The sequence below is a fragment of the Rhyacophila brunnea genome, unplaced genomic scaffold (genome assembly GCF_057557595.1).
Source record: "Rhyacophila brunnea isolate RB1 unplaced genomic scaffold, BYU_Rbru_1.0 scaffold_12, whole genome shotgun sequence".
Classification (NCBI taxonomy): domain Eukaryota; kingdom Metazoa; phylum Arthropoda; class Insecta; order Trichoptera; family Rhyacophilidae; genus Rhyacophila; species Rhyacophila brunnea.
Genome location: NW_028232774.1, coordinates 34,470,856 through 34,482,989, shown reverse-complemented (window position 1 = coordinate 34,482,989; position 12,134 = coordinate 34,470,856). Strand labels below are relative to the sequence as shown.

General features: G+C 32.4%; 1 protein-coding gene across 1 annotated transcript in view; it reads left to right on the top strand.

Moving 5' to 3' along the window:
* LOC147078091 (facilitated trehalose transporter Tret1-like) overlaps nt 1-9,949 on the top strand; it is a 51,337-nt gene extending 41,388 nt beyond the window's left edge. The window contains exons 7-9 of the mRNA XM_085940109.1: nt 811-1,028; nt 6,539-6,739; nt 9,671-9,949. Coding sequence (XP_085796235.1) covers nt 811-1,028; nt 6,539-6,739; nt 9,671-9,949 — 698 coding nt within the window. The remainder of the gene's footprint in view (nt 1-810; nt 1,029-6,538; nt 6,740-9,670) is intronic.
* The last annotated feature ends 2,185 nt before the right edge of the window (nt 9,950-12,134 follow it).

Here is a 12,134-nt window from a genome sequence, read left to right as displayed (position 1 = left end):
TTGCGGCATGTCTATTTTGTATTTTAACTTGGACCGAAAACCATAACAAAAACGTTTTTGTGCCTCCTGTAAAATTTGATTTGTGTGGATTACATCCTTTTTCATATCTACAGTCGATAATAATTATTAATTGTTGCCATCATAAAAATATTAATATCATTTATAATTGTTTAATGAATAAATTAAATCCTTCTTTAATTTTTTTCTGCTAATTCTCACTACACTGGCAAACTTCCGCCGTGTATTTGGCCCACTGTGCTTCCAGCAAACAATATTGTTCAGTGTCACACACTGCCTTTAAAATAATATAGTCAATAAAATGAGCGTTTTTCTTTCGATTAAGGCGTATAACTTCAGTAAATACAATATAACTTCCACTCATATTTTTATTTAACGTATTGTAGATTCTAAGGACCTTCAAAGCCCTGATGGGAAATTGGCTGATGAAGAAATGCCTTCGTGGAAGTTTTTTGGTGCGATTTCAATATTTTTATACAACTAACACCTTACAATATATCGATAGTTCATTAATAGCCTAAGTTTCAGACAACGTGTTGATTTTGAATTGAGAGAAGTTATTTTGGTGAACATGGCAGCGCCAAGGGTTTTAAGGTGCGCATCATCCGGGTGGTAGGATTCAGGAAGCGAAAAGTACCGGAATAAAATAATTATAATCATTTCAATAATTTTATAAAAATATTTTTAATTTAATTAGATACACTGAATCTCGTGTTTAAATAATATTTAAAGCTTTATACAAATATATACCAATTATACAATATAAATATCATTCTTTCCATCATTTTTCAGTGACTTCCAAGGTAACTTTGAAGGCTTTCGTCATCTGCTTCATCCTGATCTCAATCCAGGGGTATATTGGCATCTTTGCCATCAATAACTACACTGCTACCATCTTCAAAGACGCTGGAAGCACTCTGTCTCCTAAAAATTCCGCGATTGTAGTATCAGCCCTTCAACTAGTAGGCTCATATGGATCGACATTACTGGTTGAAAGACTTGGAAGAAAGGTGAATAAATAACGTCCTTTTTTGAGCTGTTGTTAGTAGTTCTTTGAAGTTCGTCTTTATATTGTAACAGTTAGACTTGCAATGGACAGTAAAAGTGAGTCGTGATTTCATGTCTAATAAAATAATGGTGCGGTAAATAATGACACCTTTAGAATCCTGCCGATCGTATTAATTTAAACTATAACATTACAAATAGGTTTCATTACAGATGACTAGGTGAATGGTTGCATATTCATCATAATTTACAAAACAACAAAATGTCGAAGGTTACGTAACATGTGATAAAAATGATATTTATGAAATATCGTAAATGTTCAATCGACGCCGCTAGCCGCGCAAAATATAAATTGGATAAAAATTACCTTCATCCTAACTCCAAAATCAATAAAAGAAGTGATAAATGTGATATAGTCACCTTACTATTAAAACCTCGTAAGTCTGATATTATGGAAAAATGAAGTTTATTCGACAAAATTTAAACAACAAAAAAAAAATTTAAATCATATCAAAACCTCTTTTCTCTAGACCAGTACTTCTCAAACTGGGGGGCGGCTCTGGACATTCTGCAAGAGAGCCGCGAAATATTTCAGTATTTAAAGAGAAAAATCATAAAAACGTGATTAATTTCTCGCATTAAACAGATCAACTTCTTCGCAATACAACTCGATGAATTCATCTACTGATATTACAAACTACGCACAGTTAATGGTTTTTAGAAGATATCAGTATGATTCCCAGATTCATGACGATTTGGTTTTCTGTACGGAACTTTTGGCGACACCAAAAGGACTAGATCCACCATAATCTAGAAAATCATGATGAAAATGTACATATAATAATAATTAATGGTAAATAAAGTACTGTTGGTCACTAACGACTAAAATTTTTGGGGAGGGTAGCCTTGAATTTTTTTTCTGATTTCGGGGCACGTGGTATAAAAAAATTTGAGAAGCACTACTCTAGATTAGTATGCTGTCCATCGATCGACATATTTTAAAAACTCGTGGGTTTCATGGTTTCAAACATGGAATTAATACCTCGTATTTCACAACCAGTGTTGCCAAATTCATCGATTTGCGAGGTGTATAAAATATTGTTTTTATTACGTTTTTCCTTTCCCTCAACATTCTTCTAAAACAGACTTACGAAGTTTTAATAGTAAGGTAACGATATGTCATAGTCAGGCAGTTAATTATCTCGGGAAGTTAAATGTCAGGCGTGATATTTTTAACACGGCCGCCCCGCGTTAACCGTGAGCTGTCAAATGTCGCGGCTAGCACAGTTAACACGCCGTCTTACTTGATTCTAATCAGAAGCATTTAGAATCAAGTAAGACGCAGTGCGGTGTTTTAACACTAAATGTAGATAACCGCATTGTTAATGGAATTGGTCAGAGTGTTATTTTGGAGCAATACAAATAACTGGAGCGTGATACCGTGTTAACTGTGAAGAATAGTCGCGCTGGGCCTGTTTAGCTCAAATTAATAATCCCATCACAGAATAATACATTCTACAAAAAAAAATGCAGTTCACGGTAGAGGTGGGAAAACTGGTCGATTTTGAAGACTAAGTATACTTACTACCAGTATAAAAATATACTTAGTATCGAAACTTGTTCCAAAATACTTACTAGTATTTGGAATACTATATAGATCGTTTGGCGTGCATATGCGACATAAGTCTCATACTCAACAGGAACTAAAACTAACTCCATATTAGTATTAATTTGAAATATCGGCTTCAATAGAATCGCTAAAAATACACTGAGCTGGGTTTTTGGAAATGTCCCATTTATCATAAAATTTTAAACACATTTTAAATTTATGAGTTGTTTTTATGTTATGTTATAAGTTATAATATTCTAGTTAAGATAAAATGAATAACAATGACCTTTTTTATTTTAAACTGCCATCACCTCAGTCACCTCACCACATTCCTGAGGGAATGTGCTGCTACAGAAAATGTATGACCTCTTGTTCATTCATAAAATTATGTCATTCGCAAGCATAGACTAATAAATTAAAATATGCTTGTATTCAACTCTCTCCCGCGCATTTAATGTCAATAGTATTAAAAGTCTCCCAACTAGCCAGGGACTCGCGACGATATCATCACAAGTTTTTTGGAACAAGTTTATTGGGCCACACGTACTGAGTATGGGTAGTTTCATCCGATACTTCAGTACACAAACTGGTGACAGTATTTCCAACTCACCTCTAGTTCACGGCGACAGCATTTAAAAAAATGATGGCGTTTTAATACGTCGGGCGAGGCGTCGGTCATGTCATTTACACTTGAACATATTGAATTAAATAAGAATGAGACATAGGTACATGTTCTAGCTCACGGTCATGTTTTAGTTTACCCAAGTTTAGTGTCTCGGGAGGTTAGATACTCCAGGGGCACAATGTTGAAGGGCGCCGACCGTCAGTTTCGTTATGGTATAAGTGACGTAGAGAGAAAATCAAGTTGACAACATCCGATCTAGATATATTATGCGTTCACAATAATTCACTTACTGACGACTAGAGGGCCGCCACTGGAAATTTCAACACATTGAATTTTTTAAAAATCACAGTTTTCAGGTATTGTTCTTTTTTAAAACTTTATCAAAACTACATCTAAGTATACCTAAGTACATAAATATTTAAATTATAGCTACGTAATACTAGATGTTTTTAAAATGGAACATGATTAGCCACAAAGATTTGAAGACAACATTCTTCATAACAAACATTTATGGAATAATATAAATCAAAATAGATATTACGTAAAAATCGAGTTTTTTCGGTTTTAATTGCAATCAATGGAACTTCTAAATTGATGTTTCTTTAATTAAAAAAAATTATATAATTATTCTAATTTCGAAAACCTGAACATATTTACGTTATTTTTTATGGTAATCTTGATCAAAAAGCTTGCCACATTCATTATTTACAATCTATCTTATTGTACCGACTTTTATGTGTATTTTTAAAATACTTGATTTAATTTTTTTCTCATTCATTACTTTTAGACATTATTATGTTTATCGGTTAATAAACTTTTTCTAACGATTTTTATATAACAACTTTATCTAAAGACTTCACCTTACAATCAAAACTGGACATGTCCACTATTTCCAGTTCAAAGATAAATTAATTTTTCTGTAATTTGATTCGCCCGCAATGATGTACATATTATTATGCACGTGTAATATACCATGAGTCATGACGTATATAAAAACTTATACTTACCTACATTAATAATTATTATAGCGCTTATACGCTCTTGTCGTCGGTAGAAATGGACATGTCTCATTATGAATGTAACTAACGTTGGACATGTCCCGATTTCAAAGTTGTATTATTGCATTTTGGTTGCCGCAGTGTATTATATAGTATATACATACCTAGGTATACAATAATATAGCCTTACACTAAACAACACTGCAATAATATATTTTTATATTTATAAATAAGTAGTGTTTTTTTAGTAAATGGCATAATATTATGCAAATTTTGTAAATAATAAAAATGACATAGTTAATGCAAACCTCACATGGAAAAAACTCATTTAAATTCTGCTTAATTAGAGTTTTGTAGCACTCTATAATATCACTGTTAATATAAAAATCTTCGTTTCAACAGATTAAAATCGTTGTCCTATTTTATAAACCTTATAAATCTAATTAAATAAATATTAAAAAATGATGAGAATATTTGCAACAATAAATAAGAATGGACTATTCGTAAATCATGTTATGGCATACCTATTAAATAAGTTTAAAAAAAGAAATTTACCATTTTCGGTTATAAGTAGAGCGAATGTTATATTCACATTTTTTTACGAGGAATTTTAACAGCTCAACTTATTGTTCCATCCACTGGGTCAAGTACAGATCGAAAATACAAGATGCATCTTTTCGTTCACTCACAGCTCTGCAAACTATCGTAGATACAGAATATAAATAAATAAAGTCATATAATTAATTACAATATTCAGATTACTTCTGATAAATTACAATATTAAACATAAGTTCAATGTCCTCCTGTTTTATCTTATTATTTGATGTACGATTACTTAAGAATAATATTATTCTCATCAATGTCAATATCTTATTATTATTAAGATATGCATGAAATACAAAACATTAAACATTGTATCAATGTATACATTAATAATTATATTTGAATACAAACGTAAAATGTCGAAGTTGCATCAAAGATATTTAATAAAATCTAATCCAGGGGCGTCGCACCCCTATGTGCAATGGTTACATGTTACGTGAGCCGTCGTACCGGAATAGCCGTATAGCGTTGAGATAAAAAAGACACGTTTTTCGTGGAGCATTGCAGACAGTAATGTTGCAATTTATTTATTTTAATTATTTATTTAAGAGAACAAAATATTGTGGACATAACAAATCTAAATTCAAGACGTTCACTACACGAGATTTACAATATAACAAATATTACCCTCACAAAAGAGAAGAAAATATACATAATAATAAAAAAACATACGTATGTACAATTTTATACCGAAAAATAAATTTTGGAAAACAAAATACATAGCATGTCACTGAAAATGACGATGTCTTTGGGGATCACATTGACTAGTCTTCTACCATTCGCTAATGGTGCCTGATAAGCTTGACACAATAGTTGTTATAATACAATAAATTCTCATCTACATGTTTGCAGTTCAAAAGTGAGTTCAGAAGTATCAAAATGTCATTTTGTTAAATATATGACGCCAGTCTTAATATAAACAACATTGAAATTATTAAAATACGAAATGTTAATGATTGGTAATCTAAATGATTACCGCTGTCTCAGCATAGAGAATATTCATTTTACAACGTTTTTCTTAGGTCGTATTCTTATTTGTCCGGTACAAACCTTGCAATCGATTTTTTACTAACTTCCCGACTAACTAGACATTTGAAACTTTTAGAATATATCAGAACACGATGCCAATGCATTTTTTTAAGTAGAATTAAATTCATTTTCAGTTAATTCTTTTTTGTATGAAAAGTTATTTCGGAAGAAATCCGTAATCCAATCCACTATTATTGGTTGCTAGGGTCCTAACAACTAAAGTAATAATATATACGTACGTTACTATGGAAATCAATATGAGTGTCAAAATGACATTTCAGTATTATTTCTATCAAATACAATTTTTTTTTATCGTTTAAGCTAGTCAAGTAAAGTTTATACGATTCAACAGAAAATTTAAAAACGTTGTATATAAAAAGTTCTTTTTACCTTGTAATTTATAATATGGCTACCATTCCCACGGTAGTTACTAAAAAACTTTAAGAAGTTACTATCAAGTGTTGTAAAACAAATCGTTCATAAACCTACCTCGAGTAAACTAAACTAAAGTCTATTTTTCATAGAATTAAAAAAAAGTCCGTATTCATTGAAATACAAAATGTTGAAAAAAATATAACTAAGGATATCTTACTACGTGAAAGCCTTTTCAATTTCGCATTCTAAATAATATGCCTTTCATATTTTTGACAGATTCTTTTCATATCATCAGCGACAACTGTCTCCATTGCAATGACAACTCTTGGGACTTACTTCTACTTCAAAAACGAAGGCAGTAATGTGGAATCAGTGGGTTGGATACCCGTCATGGCTTTGTCAATTGCTGTGGCCGTATTTTCCCTAGGAGCCGGTCCTGTTCCGTTTGTCATCACTTCAGAGGTGTTCATGGTTCAGGTAATAAATAAATAATGTAAAGTTACACGATAATATAACAATGTTAGTAACTTCCGTTTGTAGGGTCTAAAAGTAAAACAGGTTAGTATTTTTAAGATTTAAGTATTGATTATGTTTGAATAGACACTGCACAAACATAACTAAAAGAGAAAGAAACATTGGAAAATGTGGAGAATTATCAGACTTTTTATTAGTAATCGTTGTTAACTGTTCGCCAGGAGATCTATGCCTTCAATGGATTCCATCGCACATGGGCATTGAGGGCGATGAAAGGACGGATGATCTGGCAAAGGAAGCTGGCCATTCAGTGGTACCATATCAGTGTATACCAGAAAACCTGGACTGGAATGAGGCTATAAATAAAATGGGCCAAAGTATTCTTTGACGGGGAATGAGCTTAAGTTAATACTGAGGCTAAGAACAGGGCACACAATGGGCAAAAGATTTGATGTCCTCATGGGAAGAAGCAAATCGCAGCTCTGCGATGAATGTCATGATTTAGAGCAGTGCTCCGCAACCGGTGTGCCGCGGTGCAATAACCAAGTTTTCGTACGTAGCTGGTAATATATTTGAGCACCTGCATGAACTTAATAAAACAATGCAAGGTGAGAATGAAAAATATTAACGTGCTCTGATAAATTTGAAGAAGTCAAAAATAAAATAGAACTTTGGCAGAAGGAGTTTAGACAAGGATCTCTACAAATGTTCCAAAAGAACTATCAATCCACCATTGAAAACAAGCAATTAATTTTGGATCCGTCTCAAAAACATTTAACTTTGCTGCAAAAGAAATTTCATCAGTACTTTCATACAATAAATGCGACAGGATACGAAACTCTTTTGCAACCAATGCCAAAAATTCTATAGAAGCGCTTTTCCTATAAATTCGAGAGGAATTTGTTGAATTGATTAACGACGGGACGCTAAAACTGAAGTTTGTCGATGTTCCATTTATATTATTATATGGACTATTTTCTGGATTTCGGTTAATAAAAAATTTCCTCGGATTTCCGACAAGGCTATCGCAGTTCAGCTCCCATTTTTGAGTAAAGAAAAATCGCCTGCGGCGCTATTATACTACGCTAGTAAATATTAATATTTTGAAAATTGTAGGACACAATTTATTATATATGTATCAATACTCGACAAATAATTATTCCTAACCCGACAACTAACCATAATTATATTAATAGAATATAACCATACAAAAAATCGCTAAACATAAAATCAATACCATTAATTTTACCTTGAACACTATTTGAAAAACGCTATTTTAGAGTATCACACTGTATTTAACCTTAGCGATATGTAGGGGGTCCGCCAAAGATCTTGGGCTGGGATCCCACTTCAGGATGTGGAGTCCATGTTTTGGTGTATAAATTGTTTTACGTGTGGTGTGCCGCGGAATTCTGGGAAGACCTTTGGTGTGCCATGGGTTGGAAAAGGTTGCGGAGCACTGATTTAGAGGACATTGTACATATAGCACTACAATGCCTTAAATATGAACTTCACAGAGTACAGCTGCGAATTGCGGATATCTATGAGAATGTCGATGAATTGAAGGGTGTCCTGTCGGTGGGTAAGACGGAAGAGCTAGGCAAAATTGTAAAGCTATTTAACAGAATAGGAGTGAGGACCTGATCGACGGATCCCCTTCTAGAAGAGAAGAGGCGATATGACAGCGAGTCGCAGTCAAAGCCTCGGTAAAATCACAAAAAAAACTGTTCGCCGAACTCACTGGGTCGTTGCACTGGATCAAATACCTACCATTGAAAAATAAACATGCATTTTTCTATACCTACTTTTAGATAGTACATTCTATGCGACATCCACATACGCCACTGCTCTGAAGAAAAGCAATGTGTACATAATTGATTATTTTACAATATGGCATGTAACAATTTTATTAATAAAAAAATCTCACAAGACAGATACTTATTTCGTAAAATGCTAACAAAACTCACTTATACATTTAATTGCGACTCAAATTTTGATGATTTTATTTCAGCATATTACCAGTAAGTCTAGGAACAGGTATTCTTAGATCACAATAATTATTCTATCCTACAATATTCTTCGAGTGGAAAATTCTTCGTTGCATACAAATACTTTTGATAAAAATATGACTATATTAATTCATAATGACATTTAATGGATTGCTTTTTATTTGTCAAAGCTGTTTCGTGTAAATTTACTACTTCTTCTAATTCATAAATAGTGTATTTTGGGTGCTTTTAGTCCTGTTTTACTGTGTAAGTACATATGTGCATACTCAAAAACCAATAACTTTGCTTTTCATCCTGGCAACATAATTATTTCTAACACCCTATGGAGGCTTATCGCACAGCAAAAAATCACTGGGTGACTGTCATCAGGTATCTATGTCACTAGAATCGCCACTGAATTTTGTGACTCTTCATCTTAGATAGGTACATAGGCTCAGGTCTTCGTCTTCTTCTTCCACCCTGTCACGACCCAACATAGGGGCATAGGGCAAGCACAAGTTTGCGTCACTTCCCTCGGTCCATCGCCAACTCTTGCGCCTACCGCCATGTTAGACCTGCAGCACGTAGGTCACTCCTGTACCACCGCTGTAGGGTGAGGGAGGGCCAGCCACGGCGACGGAAACCTTGAGCACATTATGACCCGAATATTCCAAAAGTGACTAAAACTGAAAAGTCAATATTTTGACATAAGTACTATTACGGCCAAATGCAGAGATGTCGACATTGAGTTAGATTTAACTATGAAAGATGTTCTAATACGAATAATGATAAAACTTTGCTTATTTTTCTCACTTCCACTAAGTCGCCGATACCAGTGAGACACTTAAGTAAGACTATGCATTTGGACCTTAGTACGCAGCATACATAGAATAGGCAATCCAAATTAATTTATTTCGGTTAACTTATTCAAATTCACTATTTGTAGGCTCGAGGAATTGCTACGACCATCGTGATATTCTGGCTCTGGGTGACGGCGTTCGTGGTGGCCCAATTTTACCCCCCGCTGGTCGAAGCGCTTGGTGCCCATGGCACGTTTTGGATCTTCGCAGTGATAGCCATGTCTGGATCGGTCTTCATGTTCATATTTGTACCGGAAACCAAAGGAAAATCGCTGGATGAGATTTTAGTTTATTTCGGCGAAACAAACCTGCAACTGAAAAATGAAACGCATACAGCAAATAATGAAATTGGAGATCTTTTATGAAGTTTTGGATAAACATCAGTGAAAATAAAATCCGGCATTAACTATTATTATTTATTTTAGTTTTTATGTGGGTAATGTTACGACTATAGGGTGGCGAATTCAATAATCACTATGAACTTGACGACGATAATGTATTTAATTCAAAATAATCACAAATAGCATACACAATAATTTATTAGTGATATTGTAACTTGTACTTATGTACACAAATGTCATCATCACTCCCTCTCACTCATTGTTTTTTACCTGAAGCCCTCTCATCGCCGAATTGCTGTGTGGCCTTCTCAGAATTTTGGGTATGGTAACATTTTATTGAGCAGGCAATCAGTTATAATTTACAATTCCCAAAGTAATTTATTGAATTTTAATTACAAGATATATTTTTACTAGTAGTAAATATTGGCGATTCTTCTGTCATATTTGTAATCAACACGAAATGAAGACTTAAATTATACAAAACAAAGTATGTGAATATTTCAATTATGTATGTGGCCGTCATTGAATTCCGAATCCGAAATCACCGAACCCAGATCTCAATTATAATAGTATTTATTAAATATTCATTTTTCACGTAGAATCAGTCAGTACCTATATTATATAATATGATTTCGCAATGTTATGATATAACGGATCTGCAATTTTATAACATTACGAATTAATATTATTTCATAATAATTTCAACATAATATTATCACTTTTCTCAGCGATGTATGTAATTCAGTTGAAGGTATATTGTATACTATTAAATTAAAGATAAAAAATAAAAGACTGCAATCTGTAGTATTTAATATAATTTGTATTATTATTTCACGAATGCTCAACTTACCAGAGGCATCTAACGGAAAATACGAAGCTTGCTATTGGAGACGATTAACATTTTAAACTGTTTAATCAATCTACATAAATATGTACCTATTTAAATATATTAAAAAGAAAATAAATAAAGTCAAAGATAAACATATAATTAAAAAAACGTTATAAAATAATAAATCATCAATGAATTCAGTTTTACTATTTCATAATATTAATTTATGATTATGTTAATCATAAAAAACGTTTTATTAAGTTTTATTTATGTGACATAAATATTTTTAAATAATTCATAATTTTAATATGGTCTCTATTTATTTACATTATATTAATAAACATATTGTGTATAACTCAAAATCCGTTTTATTTATACCAAACCGAGCTACAATATTATCTGTAGCAATACCGTAATTAAATCACATACAAATAAAACTATTATATCACTATTGATAGTGTATTCATTTGCAATTCGCTGCGACCCCATAGATTACAAGCTCTAAGCGACAAAACACACTGCGAGTGGCCGTGTGATGCGAGCATTGCGTGAGAGGCGTAACAAATACTCTGTGCGCGCATCGCACGGCTTCTTGCAGTGTGCTCTTCCATTGATCCTGCAGCTAGGTAATATACACGTATATTTTTTCAATCAATATTGTTCTTATTTGGATCTATTTTGACACTATTGAAGTCCATATGACCGACCGACTTTGGAGCGCCAATGCTGCAGTGGGTAATAAAAATATGTTCATGACCAGTAAAGAATCAACTGTCTAGTAAATATTCTAGTTCTATCTGCGATTGAAAAAATCAATTAAGTACAAACTTTTAGGATGTATGAAAGTATGTGAGTATTATACAATAATATTATATCTATAGGTAGAATGCAGTAAAAAAAATATTTACTTTAATTAATAAAACTTTTTAATTGTATTGGATACTAAATAAAATTGCTAATGAATATTTGGGAAACACCAAATCCTTTAATTAAAAACTTTCTAAAAGCATTATTTTATAGGATTACGCTATTATTTTTTCATTACACAAAATACAATATAATGTAGATATTTATTTATTAATTAAAAATCAATATCAATTATATCAAAATAGTTTAAAAAAAACGATTTACGAATATTATTATATATGTTCGTAAGTAATTTATATGGTTAATAAAAAAAGAATTGGATTTAAATCAACATATTTATAATTTTGAATAGAGAACCAGAACTATTTTTTTAAAGCTATTAATTCCTGAACCACTGATTTGCGATTATCAGCTGACGTGTATAAAAATATACTTGCGATTTTTTTACAAAAATAAAATTAGCGCATTGTGCTAGTGATGTGCCGATTGAAAAACAGTCCTGTCGATATCGAT